This window comes from Podarcis raffonei, chromosome 10, assembly GCF_027172205.1.
Source record: "Podarcis raffonei isolate rPodRaf1 chromosome 10, rPodRaf1.pri, whole genome shotgun sequence".
Lineage (NCBI taxonomy): Eukaryota > Metazoa > Chordata > Lepidosauria > Squamata > Lacertidae > Podarcis > Podarcis raffonei.
Window position 1 is genome coordinate 11,864,446 of NC_070611.1, and position 19,862 is coordinate 11,884,307.

The following is a 19,862-nucleotide window of genomic DNA, read 5'->3' on the forward strand; positions in this document are numbered from 1 at the left end:
TCCTAGAACATCTGCCCAGCTGTGGACCACTGGTGCTTTGAGTGCTCTGAGCACTTTTTTGGCAGCTCAAGTGTACATGTAAAGGGAGGAGACATTAACTCTGACCAGCAACACCTGAGCCAGTTCTGGGCACCTTTAAATAAAAAGAGTGGAAATTTGATTGGTTCTCTAGTATTGGGTGGATATACATGAAGTCTGCTTTTGAGAGGGAGGTTGCTGGGCTACAGATCTCTGTTAAAATGCAGTCCTAGTTGGCAAGCTCAATCTGCTCAGGAGTATCTGTATTCTGTTGCCGTCATAAATCTTCAATGTCCAGGTGGTGCTGTTAAGGGAATCCCCAGAATAATGACAGTTTTAGCAATGCCTTCTCCTGTAGTCATGAGAAAACAGTATGCAAACGGTGGACTGTTGTGAAAAGCCAATCTTTAGCTTGATTTAAAAAATATTTATATAAAAATTGTAATAGCAGCTTATGAGGATCTGCAAGAGCCTCTTTGGGATAAAAGAGATTAACGTTTGAATGACTGAAACATTGCAGTAAGGAGATACATTCAGCCCATTCAGAAGAACAGCAAAATAGAGAGAGAAAGCTCAGCTAAGAACCAAACAGTCTGTTGTCACATTGACTGCATTCAAACAATAATTCAAACCTTCATGGACTGAACTGTCGACAGACACTGTGGTGTGTGCTTGTCCCTCACCCTTCCTATCATGTACCAGCTTCATCACAAAGATCCTAGCTTGCACTGATCCACAGCTCCCCATTGTGCATACAGGGGAATTTTGGCTTGATGGTGGTTACCAAATCTGGGAAATAAAACACAATCTCATCCTGCTTTGGCCACTGACATTAAACTAGAGTTTCACAATTTGTATACAGTGGCCTGGCTTGCATTTTCACGGCAAGCCAAACTATGGCTTAGTGGGACCACCCCAATGTACTGGCTCCCAGAGAGGAACTCATACTTGCTTGTGGTCCTCCCTGGTCCTTTTAGCACAACATGACAGCTAAGCCAGCTAAGCTGAGGTTTGACTTAGCATATTGTCTGAACCTAAAGGTAAAGGGACCCTGACTGTTGGGTCCAGTCGCGGATGACTCGGAGGTTGCGGCGCTCATCTCGCTTTACTGTCTGAACCTAGGATCGTGGTTAAGGCTTCTTCTCCTATAATCACAAACTGTAACCATAGGACACACCTTACTGCGATTAAGGAGGAGAAACCTGAATCAGGATCCCAGGTTGGGAGAACACGCAAAGGCTTTGCTGCTGCATTGTGCTATGAGAACTGGGGAGGAGGAAAGTAGGTGTGAGTTCCTCTGTTTGTGTAGCCTGGGTAAGCCAAAGTTTGGTTTACTGTGATGTGCAAACAAAACCAATGAGGAACGGAGTTTAAAACAAGCCAGGATATTCACACAGAAGTCTAGGACCTGGGGAAGGACAAGGGAGGTGTGTGCAGCCACAGTTCTTCATAAACCATATAGTTTCATGAAGTATAACGTATTAAACTTAGCTCATCGTGCAAATGAGGCCATAGTCTTGTTCTAATGAACTTTCAGATTCCTTCTCATTTAAATGGCAACTCCAGTGTATGTTTCAGAACAGAGCCCATGAAGGCTCACTTGTTAACAATTACTCTGTTAATAATAATTAGAGTATCTTTGTGACAAGATAAGTAGATTTACATTGGCCCATTGGGATGTAGCAAGGCACTAATGCACAGAATTTGCCATAAGATGCGTTTCAGTGATATAGGCATTTTTTCACATATTCCAATTATGAATTGAAATTGGATGACATTCACGGGAAGAAAAGCTATCATAGTTACGATGTTGATACATTAGATTATTATGAAGCTGACCTTGTAACTATTTGCATTTAATTTGCATTTGATTGCTTTCCATTTCATGTGTCAAGTTGACTGGTCTGCTAAACCCTTATAGAATTTTCCATAATTGTTTGACTTCATAATTTCTGAAACCAAGTGTTTAAGGTTTTTGTCTAGTTAAACAACATAAACCATCCTAAACTTAGATTTCATAGGTTTGGAAACTCTATTACATGTGATTTGGACATTGGATGCGAAAGGGTTTTAACATTTTTGAGAGCAAGATTGATGCAGCACAACTTGAAAACTCATTGATGTGATAAATTAGCTTTCAGTGTTGAGAATCCTTAATTGTAGCATGTTATGTGTTATGCTGTGTCTTGCTACTTTATCTAGGGGTTGTACTGTATTAAATTTAAGGATTCCTTAAATTTAACAACTTTGGTCTGTAAGTCTATGATGATACATGGTACATGATCATGGGTGCAATGAGGGAGGAGAAAAAGGAGCATATTGTTTTTCTGCTGAGAAAAGCAGTTAACGTCTGTCTAGGTTTGCTGTGTCTTTATATTATTTAGCTTGAAGCATCCAGAAATCCACTGTTCCACTGGATGATCTTTCAGGGCATCTAAACTTCAATGAGTGTATAAGTCTCATACATAGAGCAGGCAATGCGTCCACATTTTTAAAAATCCAACACATCTTCTGGCAAGACCCTTCTTCCTGAGGGTACAGGGAATTGAGCCTTGGCAGTTGTTGCTCCCATCTAGTCCTTTAGAGCCAATCCTTTCCCAGTCAACTCAATGAGTTTTAATCAGCTTGTTTGGTCTTCTGTTGTAAGACTAAACTTTAGATTTCCCCTTAAATTTTGTATTTTGAAATATATAACATAAAACTCGCAACATCAAATAACCCAACTCCCCGCCGCATGCAACCAGTCGCCGGCACTTCATTTTGTGTTGCTGTTACTTATTCATTTTGTGTTGTTTTAGTTATTGTTAACATTCTTATGAAATCATGGACCTCTTTGAGTCTCAGAGTCTAAAATCTACATACCTTCCAATATTTGCTGGTACTTTTTCTATTGGTATAATTAACTCTTGTTACTGATAGTAGCTTTTACTGTAGGTGTCCTTATGCTAATAGTCTCAGTGATCAAGTAACAACCAGGATGGCTTCTTAATGGGATGCTTTAAAACCATGTTCATTTTCCCAGGGCAGTAATAGAAAAAGTAGACTCGTATCTCATTCTCTGTTACAACCCTATCTGCTAGCAAAGGGCTTAACCTATTTGCTAATGTTCCATTAGACGCCGAAGCCAATAGAGGACTGATGAGACTTCAGCCTACCACTGTAATAGCTACTTCAAAAGGCTGCACTTGGCTGAGTGCAGGTTATATTTATAGCTTGGTAAGTTGTTGCTATTCAGTATTGTGTCCTTCTGCGTCGCTCTGTTTGCTTAGCCTTGCTGGTGTGCTTGTCCTTTCGGTCTTTCCAGATGTGTAGTGACCATAGTTTCAGTTTATTTAAGCTTCTCAGCCTTATCTGTAGGGATATATTCATGCAGCTACTATGTGACTTGACCTGTTCTGTGGATGCAGGTGTAATTTTCTACACCTTCAGGAGTCTCTGGGAATAGAAGTTTGCAGTAAGAATTTCCTTTCGTTTTCCACGGTCGTGGTGACATGCTTTCCCCATGGCTGTAGCTTGTTTGACGCTGTCCTTTCATGAACACATTGCATTCTCAGCGCAAACGCATCCTTGGTGATGGCAGAGCTGCATCACGTGAGGAAAGTTTCTAAAACATCTGAACCGGCCCAAAGAGTTGGTGGCAGAAATCCAAGGAGCTAAAATAGCTGGTTTATGTTCTGAAACAATGCACTCCAAGGTGCAGTGTCCAAATTGGGTTTCTGCTGCCAGCGGGAGTCATTTCCAAAGCTGCAGCAACATGTTTTGCTTTCCAATGCCTCTGATCTATAGCATGCAGGAGGCTTGCTGCAGTACATAGCTCTTTTGGGGAGGCAGGTTTTTTTCTGTGGCAGTTCAATCAGCCGCATGAAAATGTTGAGGGATAATTTGAACTGGGAGCACGTCCATTGTTATCCAGAAGAGAAACCTGGACCCAGAGTTTACCGAACTTAGCAGATGCATTGTGTTTAAATGATCTGAATACACAACTATACTCAACTGTTCCATCTGAACTCTGGCTTTATAATTACCTTTGCTGAAATATCACAATGTGGCTTTTGCAAATGCAGTTGCTTCCAAATGCCACTCTTTATCAGTCAGCCTCCTTATGTTTGATGTATTCTTCTCATGCTTTCATTGAAATGGTGTTTGATAGGCCTATTGTGAGCATGATGCATGAGAGGTTATGGAAGGACAGTGCATTGTTGCTAATAAAAAAGATGCTGACAAAAGGGATCTAGCATAGCTGCCGTCTTTAAAGGATGGTTTACTGCACCGGTGTCAAAATGGAGAAGTGAGAGAGCACTTGGAGTAACTCCTTTGTCATCTTTAAAATAGATTTCATGAGCGTGGTAGCCTTAGTAAGCATCTGCAAGGGAATTGTGGATGTGAATAACAGAAGTTCTTCAAGTGCTCTCACTTCATTTTAGTGCCTAGTTTGTTAGCGCCATGGGTGAAGCTCCATGGCAGCTGTATGCAAAGAGGAGCCCCATTACAACTTGTCCATGCATATTGGCTTGAAAAGCAAAGTGCAGTGGAAACCTCTACATACAGGCAGAGCTGATGAAAGCTTTAGTTTCTAAAAATATAATTTTTACACATTGTAGGATTCTGACGTTGCCTACTTCTTTCTTTAATGAAGTCAAGGTTTGGGAAGATAATTAGATAGGTCTTTTTGGTGTGGTTATTGTAGTGGTTGTCTACAACTCTATACATTTGTTTTCCATTCTTGCAGTCTATCAAATGTCATAGTTATTACCTAATATGTGTAATTAGTGCTCCGTGCTAATCATAAGTTAAAATAAGGCTTAGTTTTGAAGTTTCCTGTAGGTTTACTCTCCGTAATTCTCAGTAAAGCACAGAGGATTTAAGTTATGGATAGTTTTATATTAGGAAGCATTTTTTTCCATGATTATAGTATGGCATCTCTTTTTTTACCTCGAACTCTTGTACTATATAGCACATTTGAGACCACAACTAAAAATCTTGTGTGGTGATAGGAGAACCATACCTGTGCGCAATTTCTCACTGCTGCTGTTCTTGAAATGGCCAGAGTCCACAAATGTGCTCCCTAGGTTGCCATATTTTCTAGTCAGTGCCAGCTGGGCTTCAGAAGTACTTGAAAGCAATAGGACACTTTGCATCTTGACAGTATCTCTGAAGTTGTGTGGTGGTAGAGATGAGGCTGTTTTCTTTGGAGCCTGGAATTTAGAGGGCGGCACTTGTCTAAAGTGCAACGCCAAAGATGAAGCAAGACTTCCTCTCCACAAGATGCGGGCGGAACAGATAGTAACCACAACTTTAAGGTAGTTAGCACCACCACAATATAGACATATTATCATTGCTTCAGGAACGACTGCAGAATCTGTGCGCCTGAAGTTGATGGTTTACAACTCCCATCAGCTCCAGCCAGTATAGCCAATGCTCAAGGAAAATGGGAGCTGAAGTTCAGCAACATCTGGAGGGTGACAGATTCTCCAACCCTTGCCAGAAACATGCATCACACAGATATACAGGTTTCCTTATGCTAGCTATAGGGAATCTTCCTATCATCTTCTCCCTACTGTTAGCCATGCTGGTGGCCTTGATGGGAGTCAACAACATCCAGAGGACCACAGGCTCCCTATCCTGACATAACATCAGAAATGACCCTAAAAGCCCCAGGTACTTAAATATTATAGGGACGGGGGTTGGCGCTGTGGTCTAAACCACAGAGCCTAGGGCTTGCTGATCAGAAGGTCGGCGGTTCGAATCCCCACGACGGGGTGAGCTCCCGTTGCTCGGTCCCAGCTCCTGCCAACCTAGCAGTTCAAAAGCACGTCAAAGTGCAAGTAGATAAATAGGTACCTCTCCGGCGGGAAGGTAAATGGCGTTTCTGTGCACTGCTCTGGTTTGCCATGTGTGCTGGCCACATGACCCAGAAGCTGTACGCCGGCTCCCTCGGCCAGTAAAGCGAGATGAGCACCGCAACCCCAGAGTCGTCCGCGACTGGAGCTAATGGTCAGGGATCCCTTTACCTTTGCTTAAATACTATTTTGTAAAAAATACGAACCAACTGTCAGCTTAAGCTGCTATTTTTCCTATATTTCCTGGCTATTCTATTTCCAACTCGGTAGCATAACCACAGTTGTACACAGTATTCTACATGTTGGATGTACCTATCAGAGGTTTATTTGCTATTTTGTTTTCAGTACCTTTTCTTCAATTCACAACCATCCATTGTTCCTTTTATTTTCAAAGCCTATCCAGGAGTACATTTTTGAGCAGCACATATATATGTGTCTTCTTTCCATTCAGGGGCAATGGCTGACTGCTATGTCAGTGTAATATGGGATTGCTAATTAAGTTGGTCTTGAAGAACTCTGAATTGTCCAAAATCATATTAGCAAATTACCTATTTGCCTATATTCTGCTGATTGTACATTCCAGTGCTACTAGAGATGGTTTATATTGTATGTCTGCAGCATCTTAATCAGTGCTAGAAACATCTCATTGATGAAAAATCAGACGTGTCTTTATTCCAGCAATATCATTTTCCTTATTACTGCCAAAATCTCCTCCTCTTCAGGAAATCCAATTAACAAAATTATGATAAATTGGGTCGTTGCTACTCATGTCTGTGGGTTTGTTTACTGCTTTTGCACATTATGTACAGTGATGGCATTGCACTGTGTGCTTGGATACTATTCATTATACACTGTCTATCTCAGTCCATTTACCCAGTCCAAAGATGCTCGCTCCTCTTCTTAAAAAACTATTTCCCAGCCTTCTCCAAGCTTTCACAAACCATGGCTGAAACAAACTAAACGACCTCAACCCAGTATAGCTGAAGGAGTGTCTCCACCCCTATTGTTCAGCCTAGACCCTGAGGTCCAGCTCCGAGAGCCTTCTGGCAGTTCCCTCACTGCGAGAAGCGAAGTTACAGAGAACCAGGCAGAGGGCTTTCTTGGTAGTGGCACCCACCCTGTGGAACGCCCTCCCATCAGATGTCAAAGAAATAAACAACTACCTGACTTTTAGAAGACATCTGAAGGCAGCCCTGTTTAGGGAAGTTTTTAATGACTGGTGTTTTAATGTATTTTCAATTTTTTGTCGGAAGCCGCCCAGAGTGGCTGGGGAAACCCAGCCAGATGGGCGGAGTATAAATATTATTATTATTATTATTATTATTATTATTATTATTATTATTATTTATTATTTGTGTTAAATTTCAATGTACTGTATCACTAGTGGCAACTGAAGGCCAGAAGATTGTTGTCTCACTGATCGCCACAAACAAACACTGAATTCTGCTTAGCATGAATACTGACTGTAAGCTGCCTGGGGGGGGGGTTGTTTTGAAAGACGACATGTAAATCCTTCAATAAAGTAAATACTTTGTATTAGTTCCTCTGTGGATTCACTAGCTTAGATCATTGCCTTCTACTGCAAATTATCAGCAAGCTTATATAGTTTTAAATTCATATTTAATTGCGGTAGAGCCAGTAGCCTAAAAACCAAATTTTGCAGCATTGGGAATTTGTACATATGCTATTGATGCTTCAAAGTTGGATGTTTTGCGTAATTGATTTGTAGACAGTGTAGACACACCATAGCATTGATTCGTTATGGTTGAAAGTATTGTGCTGCTAGTTTACCAATGGTGCAATCCTTTGCAGGTTTTCTCAGATGTCCTATTCAGTTGAATGGGACTTATTCCCAAGTAGGTTATTCCCAATTTCAGTAGAAATGGATATTTCATTTCTTTCTGCAGTTGCTTAATTTTGAAGGCTGTCAGTCATTTTACTTCAATAAGTAAACTAGATTTACATCGATTAAAGTGAAATAAATATACCGTATATACTCGAGTATAAGCCGACTTTTTCAGCACATTTTTTATGCTGAAAAAGCCCCCCTCGGCTTAAACTCGAGTGAGGCGGGAGGCATTGGCGGAGGGACGAGTGACCTGAAAGGAGCCCTTTCTCACCGCTGGTCCTGCTGCCGCCCGCCTCTCACAAGGGCAGGCACAGGAGTCGCGGTTGGGAGAGGCGCTGTGCTGTGCTATGCCTCTCCCAACTGTGGCTCCTATGCCTGCTCTTACGAGCGTCAGAGGTGGCGGCGGAGGGGCTGCCCCCACCAAGTTTGTGGTGTGGTGAACCGGCTTCTACTCAAGTCAATACGTTTTCCCAGTTTTTTGTGCTAAAATTAGGTGCCTCGGCTTATATTCGGGTCAGCTTATACTCGAGTATATACGGTATGTATTACAAAACCTCAGTTAAGACATTTTTGCGAGATCTTGAAAGGAAAAGAAGAAGCTGTAATGCAAAATTACTATTTTAACACTGACAGGCTGGAGAAATGACAGTCTTTGGTAGTACTTTATCTCTTTTGGTATTAGGGTATATTCTGCTTTAAATGGCTTTCAACATAAGCAAGGTCATTTCAGGATGACTGGGAAAGATCCGGTTCAAATGACACATCGACTTCAGCTGTAGACAATATCAATTTGCTGCCATTCTTTCCATTAGAAGGAATGCTAATGGTGGAAGTTGTAATCCAAAACAGCTAGAGGGCACCAGGTTGGGAAGGCCTGTTCTAGCCTGATATAACTTATTATTCTCTCTACTCTAACCCATCTCTCTCCTCTAACTCCTGTTGGAAGACAAGTTTTTATTTTCATTTTTTTTACTGAAATAATATTCGTTTTTTAAAAAAATAAAGCATTAAAATTGGATGAAATTGTGGCTTTTTGAAACACTTCATGTTTAACTGCTGTGCATTTGAAACTAAAGAGGCCATTTGGTTGGGAGTAGTTCTCTCCAATTGGTACCACTTCATTTCACACATGCAGTAAAAATAGTAATTTTTGTGCTGTTTGACCTACTTACTTAAACAGAGCAGCTTCATGGGATATAATTATTTGAGTGAGGTTTATTCATTCTAAAAGCCATATTGACTGTGGAAGTCTCAGTGCTCTGTTGCACTCTCTAGCTGTCGTTCGATATCTTGTCAACCCCAGCAGCTTCTTCTGCATATCTGTTTATGCAACACTTCCCTTCTGCATATGATAGCTCTTGATATTTAGGTGCGTTGGAAAGTTTTTAGCAAACCTTTTGGTATAAATCTCATATTTATTTTTATTTTTTAAATTGAGACTGATGTGATTTCCCTGTCTCATTTTCAAATAAAGTTGCTGGAGCAATGTGCCTGAAGACTTGCAATGAGAACGAGATGTTCTACACTTGCAAGGTCTTGTTTACAAACCAATAGTCTGGATAGTGACATTATTTGAAAAAGTCAGAGACCAAGTCATAAATGTTTGTTATGCATTGTAGAATGGAGAACCTCCCAGATCTTGATCCTTGGATTGACAGCCATAATGGTTCAAGAGAGAACTGTAGACCCGCTTAGTCATATTTCGATTCCAGCTGTTCTATAAGCACAGTTGAATCTGTACTACTCAACATCTTGTTTCAGCTATTTTGTTGCGTGCATCTGCTGCAGATGAACATTAGAGGTAAAGGGACCCCTGACCATTAGGGCCAGTCGTGACCTGTCAGAATGTGCTCCTGCACATTTGTAGATGGTGTAGAGGTCAAGCATCTATCCATGCAACTTGTTGGTTGAATTATCCCCTCATGAGAATATTTTGTACGTTTCCAGCTATTGCATATAACTGTCTCTTCCTTCATTGTGGAACATTGTATTCACATTATGTCGTGTATTGCAAAGCAGAAAGTCCAGTTCATGTCCCTTTTGCAGGCAAGTAGTTAATCATGCACAAATCATTTTAGCAGATTATCTGGCAACGTTCCTAGCATCATTGACTAATAATTGTTAGCAAATAGTGAAGCAAACGTCGTAGGCCTAACGATCTGCTCCACTTAAAGTGTACAGTTTTGATGTATCAGCATAGCAAACCATATTTGTGCAGCCATAGAACTCCCTGGTATATGTAACCATAAAATTGTAAACAGTTCTTTCATTTGAATGAAACCAGGCCATTTTGAGAAACAACAAATATGAATTAATTGCAACCATGGAAGGGTTAGCTTTGTAGTGTTTAATTGAACCCACAGTAACTTTCTGTGTTCAGTAGTAATTAGCACAGATTGATTACAAAAGTTTAATAGTTGAGGGTTGTGGCAAAATGTAATTCTTGACTGATTCCCCCCCCTCCAAATTTTGTAAACATATTTATAATCCTAGTAACAGTATTAACAGTGACTTGTGGAATAATGAGTTGCTCTGTAATTAGGTTATGCTAATGAAACAGTCTGTTGCATGCTGTGTATTTCCTTATGAAAAATTAAAATACAAATTATGAGTCTTTGATTCATTGTTCATACTAAAGGAGCTTTCTGAATTCACTTTCACTTATCCAAAGGTGCTTTTAATTAGCTAAGTATTGGCAATTTAATATATCTGAATATATCAGTGGTCAAGGGCATTTAGTAAATGGCATCTAAAAATAAAATTCCTTTCCTAGTCCATTGTTTACTTGCTCTTCCATATCTTGAAGCCTTTTTTGTGATTTAGTATCACTGAAACAGAAGTGGCATTTTATTCAGTATTCATTGTGAATCCTAAAATGTTTTATAGCTTGTTTATAACATGAGTTGGTGAACTGATTCAAAGCAGCACATAAATCAGATGTTCTTACTGTGAGTCATGACACTAGTGGGCCCCACTAGTGGGACTTTCCTTATTTCCAGGGTTCCCCACCGCCCAGGCAGCAACATGCCATTACTGCTCTGTAGCCCTTTTAAGAGAGCGGCTCCCCCTCCCTCTATATATGTCATGCTTGAATTCTAAGTACACATCTATTAACATTAAGAAAGAAAGAAAAATAAGATACATATTCTTTCATTTTTATTTATTGGGGGGAGTAGAGCTCAAAAGCTACCGAGTTTCGTTTACAAGTGGGTCCTACTTCAAAACCTTTGAGAAGTGCAGATATAAATTATTTTTGAAATGTCATTCCTTTTCAGGCTCAAAATAGTCATTAATGGAGAACACGCAGCTACTATGGGAAAAGTTGACATGGTGTTGTGTTGTAAGCTGCTCAGTCTTAACTGGGGGTTGTGTGTAGGATCAGAGAAACTCAAAACAGTGTTGCATCTTGCATTGTGAGGTAGCAGTAGGCAGTTCTCCTTGAAGGAAGTGCTTATTTAATGGCATCAATAAACTAGTACGGCCCAGCCACCAGAACAGCAGCATGTCTCTTTCTCAGATTTGAAGCTTGCTATGAAAGCAGTGGGAGATTTTACTTTGTTGGGTTCCATGATCACTGCAGATGGTGACAGCAGTCGTGAAATTAAGACACCTGCTTCTTGGGAGAAAAGCAATGACAAACCTAGACAGCATCTTAAAAAGCAGAGACATCACCTTGCTGACAAAGGTCTGTATAGTTAAAACTATGGTTTTCCCAGTTGTGATGTATGGAAGTGAGAGCTGGACCATAAAGAAGGCTGATCGCCGAAGAATGGATGCTTTTGAATTATGGTGTTGGAGGAGACTCTTGAGAGTCCCATGGACTGCAGGAAGATCAAACCTATCCATTCTTAAGGAAATCAGCCCTGAGTGTTCACTGGAAAGACAAAAAAGCTGAGGCTCCAATACTTTGGCCACCTCATGAGAAGAGAAGACTCCCTGGAAAAGACCCTGATGTTGGGAAAGATGGAGGACACAAGGAGAAGGGGACGAGATGGTTGGACAGTGTTCTCGAAGCTACCAGCATGAGTTTGACCAAACTGCGGGAGGCCGTGGAAGACAGGAGTGCCTGGCGTGCTCTGGTCCATGGGGTCACGAAGAGTATAGGTGGTAGTCTTTTCAATCCAGGCAGCAACCAAACAATTTGATTGTACTTTCTGGTGCTTTTGAACCACCAAAAGACCATCACTGGTCTTGCTCTCAATTTCACCATTCAGTAATGCATCTTGCAAAGTGTAATTAATTCACTTTTCATTGTGTTGCTTTGCTGCTTCCTGTGGAGAAGGCGTCTTGTTAAAGCCCTTCTAAATGAATTACTCTTTTTTTTTGCTCAGAGGAGATTTTCACAAGAATAGGATAATATTCTGTGAAGGAGTAAACAGCAGCTAACAGCAGTGCTTGCAGCAACCGTAGCACTTGGATCAGCATGTCACAGCAGTTTTTCTTTAGGCAGCTATTTTGCTATCTTCCACACTTACACAGACAGCGTGATGAGAATCGCCGCAGGAAGCTGAAGAAAATGAGAGACATTGCTGTGAGACATTATAATTGGGATTTTTTGTACAGTGATATCTTCCTATCCACCTATATATTGACAAAGATGCATGTTGTCCTGCTACTTGGAAAAGAAAAGAAAATCTACATACTGTTTAATTCTTATGCTGCAACGTTTGTGGATTAAACTTGTTGATAGCCCTAAAAGACATCTTAACACTGCTTCTAAAAGGATTACATTATTCATGCAGTTCCATTCTCAGCATTCGCTCTGCTTTATTCAAATGGTCCCTTATTCTGTATTCTTAATGAGTCTGTATGGATTGCTCATCATATTCTACACACTCTCTCTCCCTCTGTGCTCTGCAGATCTGCTAGTGAATTTACAGTTGACAGCTTTTTCTCTGGTAGCATTCTTGTACCATCTAGTAGGATATAATACCCAGAAACCAGCAGATGAAGCCTTTCCTCCTCATTGAGTCTTTGCGGCTGAAGATGAAAGAGTTCCACCTGCTCATTCTTGCCTGATAAGAACCAGTTAAATACACAGGCGCAGCCAGCAGAACATTGGCAGTCTTACCTGAAATTGGAGCTAGAAGACAAAATGGGGCAAATAACTAACCACTCTGATTGAGCACACCCCAGAGTTTACTTTCTGATTGCACTGTGGAGACTGGTAGTTCTTAAGATTTTGAAACCAGTTTTTTTAAGGCCAGAGGAGTAACATTTACACACTTTGGACATTCTTTTTGTTTGAATGCTAGATGGATCTGTTAGGATTCTTGATCCGTGTTTGCAGTCGTGGGATTGTTGTCTATCACGTGACGGTGTATGTTTTTATTCCACAGAGTGGGAAGTGACGGAGACAGGAATTTTTTGGTATTACTGTGTTCCGTGAAGTGGGACTATTGTCATTTGCTCTTTCTCTCTTTGCTGTCTGATGAGAAAGAGGAAGGAGCTAAGTCAGAATACTCCGAGTGTATTATATGTGAATAAAGTAGATTAGCCAAAATGCTGTGCTACTGAGTTCTGTTACACAAACTGCAAATACTCTGTAGGATCGTAAGTGTGCTGATGCTTTTTGATGCAAGTCGCTGTGATGTTTGGGCTGAAGAATGCTTTTGAAGCTCCCGAATGATTGACCAGGAGGGAGAGAACATGCCCGTCAGGCATGTGACTCTACCAGGGTCTTACACAAGTGTAGGACGATCCTAACAGGATCATCAGGCTAAGAGGTATCTGCAAACGCAGCCTCTCAGAATTGTTTCTCTCTCCCGCTTTCCGCAGGGATGGGGAACCCTTTTCAGCTTGAGTGGTTCATTCCCTACTGGGCAGCATTCTCAGGGCTACGTACCAATAGTGGCGGTGAGGACCAGAGGCAAAAGTGAGCAGAGCGATTAATGTAGATTTCCCCTTTGCATAGTAGGTTAGTTTCTGTACATACCCGCAGTCCTTTCTGTCCGCCAACTGGACAAACAAAATGCATTATTGGGAGCGTTCCAGCCAGGCAAAAATGTCTGGTATGAATCAGGTCATAGAATAGAATCATAGAATTGCAGAGTTGGAAGGGACCCCAAGGATCATCTAGTCCAACCCCCTGCAATGCAGGAATCTCAGCTAAAGCATCCATGACAGATGGCTATCCAACCTTTACTTAAAAACCTCCAAGGAAGGAGGAGAGTCTACAACCTCCTGAGGGAGACCGTTCCACTGTCAGAAAGTTTTTTCTGAAGTTTTGTCGGAATCTCCTTTATTGTAACCTGAAGCCATTGGTTTGAGTCCTACCCTCCAGAGCAGGAGAAAACAAGCGTGTTCCCTCTTCAATGTGACAATCCTTTAAATATATGAAGATGGCTATCATATAGTCTCTCAGTCTCCTCTTTCTCAAGCTAAAAACACTCAGCTCCTTCAACTGTTCCTTTATAGGCACGGTTTCCAACCTTTGATCATCTTGGTTGCCCTCCTCTTTCTTGTACAGCATTCAGTTTTTGGCATTGGCTAGCCCAGGGGTCAGCAAACTTTTTCAGCAGGGTGCCGGTCCACTGTCCCTCAAACCTTGTGGGGGGGGCGGACTATATTTTGGAAAAAAATAAATGAATGAATTCCTGTGCCCCACAAATAACCCAGAGATGCATTTTAAATAAAAGCACACATTCTATTCATGTAAAAACACGCTGATTCCCGGACCGTTCGGGGGCCGGATTGAGAAGGCGATTGGGCCGCATCCGGCCCCCGGGCCTTAGTTTGCATACCCATGCACTAGCCAATACAGATCTTCCTCCTGCCAGGCCTGCTGAACATAAAACAGAACTATAGGTCTGGTTTTGTCCTGACTTGGGGCTCACCTCACTGACTGTGCAGCAGCTGTTCTAAAATGCACCATTACTCTGTGACATAAGAAAAATTACTTTATTATTACCATGGTTTCGCATATGGAAATTGAGGTATGTTGCTATTTGGAAGGAAAACAGATCTTAGGGCCACAGACTCCTGCAGAGTCAGGCACACTTGGTTTTGCTTAGCCTGGATTGAATTGTAAATTTAGTCTAGAGTCTCAAGTACAGCATTGGTCAAAAATGGCTATCAAGATTGGTTTTGATATGTTTTCTTCGCCATCACTAGTAAAAGCAAATCTAAGCTAAGCAACAACTGCCGCTTAACAAACATTTAATTATTTTTCTAAGGATGGCGTTGGATATCAGTAGATTGCAGTTGAGGGTGGAATGTAAATTTATATCAATTAATTTTGAAGCAATTACAATTCTGATAAACTTATTCATTGCTGATATCTATTCACACTTGTTTGCTGATCTATTAGGGCTTGGAGCAGAAAACATAACAGGAACTTGTCCTTCAGTGTAGGGTCTCTGTGTATACTGCAGCAAATATGCGTCCCCAAGTGCTAGAGGTATGATATTTCTCTTGAGGACACTTCTGTATCTCTCTGTGCCCTTGCATTCCTAACTCAACACACGTAATCTTAAGAGGGTGATCTTGGTTGGCCTTGGAAGTTGTGATGTGAAATGGGCTGAAATTAGTTGTGGATAGATTTCATGCATTTTCAGATTTTTATGGTGGTGTGCCATAGTCCTTTAAGTTTCCACAGTGGATTTGATTTGATTTTTTTAAAGCTCCTGTGCATTTCTAATATCAGGGGTGAATGATTGTTCGAAAACACCAGGTTTAGCTGAATAGTGCTTTTAGTCCTTAGTAAAGGTCGTACTGTTTAATGTTCATAGATAAGGTTAGTGATTGCTATATCTTGTATATGTGTGTAAACCTTTTGTTTATTCTGTGCACTTCATTGGTGTATCTTTTTTCCCTCTCTCTTTTACCAAACAGAAGAAGAAGTGGAAAATTTTGATGTTTCCAGTCTGCCCGCCGAAGTGCTGCAGAACATTGAAGCTGACAGTTTCTGGTGCATGAGTAAACTGCTTGATGGCATTCAGGTAAATTGATTTCCCCTTCTCTAACCATTGGGATAACTGATTAGCATTGTGGCCAATAACAGCATTAAGAGTGTTGAAAAAGAATATACCTGATGAGTAGAATAGGGCAGTAGATGCCACCATATTTAAAAAATGTGAAATGTAAACAGGACATTGGTATTTATGAGGTACATTTTGAAATTGGTTCTCCTTCCTGGTGTGCACCAGTACAACCTTTCTTGAGCTTGATTGAAAACATACTGTTTTTCCACATGTTGGTCGACAGTTTTCTTTTTTAAAAAGTAGATTATTCTGATATGATTGCTATTTTATTGTGAGTGTTTCTGGTCAGGGATAAGGCCAAACAGTCTTTGTAACTTGCTTCTCATCTGTGCAGTCTGGCAGGTTTCTTTCTGGCAGGAATAAACTCCCTGCAGCTACTCCTTCTGTTGCCTAGGAGTGGAGGGAACATTTTCAGCTGGAGAGTTTTATTCCCTCCTGGGCAGGTTGCCTATGCTTTATATGTCAACACAAGCACACCATACAGTTATTTCAAGATTGGTGTTACACGCTTCTGGTAAGTTGTCATATAACAGCTTAGCCACTGCATTTTGCACGAACTGCAGCTTCTGAAACATCTTCAAGGGCAGCCCCACATAGAGCATATTGCAGTAATCTATCCTTGAAGTCAACAGTGCATGGGCACTGCAGTCAAGCTTTCCAAGTCCAGGAGCAGTTGTAAGTAGCAAATCAGTGTGATCTGGGATAAGGCTATTGATGGCAACTAGTCATGATGCCTATGCACTATCTCCAGGATCAGACGCAAAGCAGCTCTGAATGCCAACTGTTGGGGAATAACACAGAGGGCTATTTTCCTCATATCCTGCTTGTAGACTTCCCCAGAGTCATTTGATTGGCCAGTGGAGGGAAAAGGATGTTGGACTATAGATAAGTCTTTGGTCACATTCAGCAGGGCAGTTATACAGTTTTGTCCAGGAAGCATGCTGGAAAGAAGAAGAAATCCTGATCTGTATGGCAGTCCACTACACATGGTTGGCTTACCTTGTAGAAAGGATTCTTCCATTGCCTTCACTGATGCTCACAAATATCATCACCAAACCTTTATTGGCATCACTTACAAACATTCAGAATAAGTAGGCCAATGCGATCTCGTCGCCATTTCAACAGTACAGTCATTTGCCAAAGGGAAGAAGAGGTGAGCAATCTATTTCACCTCTGTGGGTCTCCAGCAAGGGAATACAGGAACTTAGCTACTGTCTTGGTGAGCTCCTGGTCTCTCCCCTGTAATAAGAAGCATATAACCTCTGTCTCTGGTTTCCATATTGGGATACATAGCTGGTCTAAGAATTGTTAGCAGAGATCATCATACATTTTACATTTGAGGACCATGTGAGCTAGAGTTTCCAGCAGGTGGGCATCGCATGGGAAGATCCTATCCCCTTCTGTCATACCCGCGAACCTACCCCAAAGGACGTTGGAAGGATTAGAAGTGAACCTAGCCAGCAAAAAAGCCTTTCTTTCTTGCGGGTTAAACAAAAATTGTAGCTCATGAATATGCACTGGTCCAAAGATGAATGGCCAATAACTTAGAAGTGCTCCAAAAAGCTGCCTTAAAGAGGTAAGTTTCAGTTTCAGCACAGTGCATCACCTACTTCGTAATGAATCAGGGATTCATTTGCGAATACATTTTGAGACCCTGTGAGGGCAGAGGGAGATTGTGGCTGCTTTACGCTTCACTGCCAGTTTTATTAAGCTATTGACAGGTGTACCTTACTGCCTTTGCTAACTGCAAGTGGTTGCTGACCGCATTAAAACACTCCCTTTGTTTTTGTTGCCATTCCTTTCCGAAGTTTCCTCATCTTGTATAGAATGTGCCTTCCTGTCGAAAGGTTGGTTTGTAAAACATGTCTTGCAGCAACCAGTGAGGATTTAAGATGGGGGAATTAGGCTTGATAAGTGGTTAGCGGAGTGGAAGCTTTAATGTGGCTCAAATATTATTCTGTTCTGAAGCACTGAAAAAAGAACCTGGATCTTACAGACTTACCTGGGAGCAGGGTACAATTATTTTCACCACTTAAGATCAGAGCTTCCAATTTCTTTGTGGCCATTATTCCTTTTCAGAGCACAAAAACTATTTTGCTCCGCTCCAATTGTAAATAGTGTTGTGCAGAATGTTTAAGCTTGTTATACATAACAAGTTATCAAGAAAACAGATGTGTTGTCAAGAATATGTGATACTTTGAAGAAAAGGCAGTTTCTTGCACATTTCTTATTTAAGGACTGCTTCTACATTATGCCACGTGGGCATATGAAGCTTCAAACTCTTGGGAAAATAATTTTAGGGAAATGGGAAAATCTAGCCCTTTTTGGCCTGAGGACAGTGTTCCAATTTGCCAGCTCCTTTAGGCACATCATACTAGTGGTACGTGTGGCAACTGCTACTGAGCTCAATTTTGGGGGTGAATATGTCTATGGTGAAGATGAACACTCTAGAAACTGTGCAGTGGAATGGAAGAAAAACTTTGGTCAACTGACTCATGACTGAAGCAGGCCTTAGGGGTTGATTCCCGTCCCTGCAAGTAGCCACGCTGGGTGACTGTTGTGAGTTTCCCTGTGCTTTGATAAGGCTTGGGATTGCATCAAGCCCAGAAACAGTGGGAAAATGTTTCTGCAGGTGTTTGTCCCATTTCCTGCCATTGACCAACTGAACTGCATTCGAGTGAGAAAAAATGAGGAGAGAGAAAAGGACAAATCGCAATGCTGACAAGTTTGGGTTTCAGCAGGGACCAAAAAGAGACTGTACTCAGTGCTAGAGCTCACTCCTCTTTCTTTTCTTAATTTTATTTTTGCCTAGTTTCAAGTTTTTCTTATAGATTTTTGCGTATTCTGAAGCCTTTGGAGACCAGTTTCCTTTTTTTTGCTCTCTCTTTGACAGAGGTTTTGTTTTGTTTTTCTTGTAGCAAGTCCCTTGCTTCAGTTTTGGAAGCTGCTTTTCACCATTTTCTCTGAATTCACCATTAGGGCCTTGACTATTTGGCTGAAGAACAATTTTGAATAGATGCAATTTTCATAGGTTTTGACTTTGAGTTCATTTTCTGTTTATTCCCTTGTGTGGCACACACCTCACTGTTCAGATTAAAAATATTTTCCTTTTATTTATTTTTTGCATGTGTTTAGTTTCCATTTGTACTATGCTTGATCCTATACACTAGATCCTGGACTCAGCTTTCTCAACTTCCTCCTGAGACCACAGAAGCTAGTTTCGTGGATCCCTGCTTGGAAATTGTAGCTATAACCCCTCCCCTTCCTTAATCTGTAGGTTAAACTGCTATAAGGCTAGGAATTTAGTAAGCTTTTAACAAGTTTGGACTGGTAGAAGTTTTATGGCTTATTAATATACATGCTGTTTGCCTATTTAATACTGTTTTCCATTTATGAATTGCTTTCTTATATTTTATTCATACATTTTATTATATTTCAGTTTTTGCCAAGTTTGTATATTTTCTTCATTTTTGTTTACTGATGGAAATAAATTTCTCCAATTTATTTTATTTTTGGTCTGGTCTGATCCCTTTCTGATTACCCCCAATAACTCAATGGAGCAAAATGCTTCAGACATGTTGCACACACATACATGCACACACAACATGCTCACACGAGGATGTGTGCTGTTATGGGATGTAAATTGATCCTTCCTCTGATGACCTGGCAAGTGACCTGTATCCTGATGTGGGACTGGTATGGAGATCTTGGCGGTCTGCTGCCTGTCTCAGCTCCTCAGTGGAGATGAGAGATCTGGTGAGCTGGGAGAAGAAGCAATCTGTATCCCAAGCCCACCCAGATGTGAGCCAGTGAGAGCTTTTGAATTTGCCCCCTCCAATTCCAGGGAGCTTCAAAAGCAGGGAATCAAAGGGCAATCTAGTAGATTAGATTAGGGGACCGGGAGGCTGGTGTGGTCAGCCTAATATGGCCTGCAGGTTTGCTACCCATGGTGGAAAGTTATGCTATGGAATTTATCAACTGGGAAGTTTTCAGATTTTAAAAATACACAGGGGTGGGTTACCTGTGGCCCTCCAGATGTTGGATTCCTCATATAACCTTAACCAGGATCACCAAAGTTTGGGGTGATGGGAGTTGTAGTCCAACAATACTTGGGGTGCTACAGGTTCTTTATTCCTTTGTAAGGTGTGCATTCTTGGGAATGTCTGATGTTCT

At 41.1% G+C, this 19,862-nt stretch overlaps 1 protein-coding gene across 1 annotated transcript in view; it reads left to right on the forward strand.

Annotated features, from left to right (window-relative positions):
• Positions 1–19,862, forward strand: part of TBC1D22A (TBC1 domain family member 22A) — a 113,314-nt gene that overhangs the window by 39,750 nt on the left and 53,702 nt on the right. Inside the window, exon 9 of the mRNA XM_053404717.1 lies at positions 15,541–15,647. Coding sequence (XP_053260692.1) covers positions 15,541–15,647 — 107 coding nt within the window. The remainder of the gene's footprint in view (positions 1–15,540; positions 15,648–19,862) is intronic.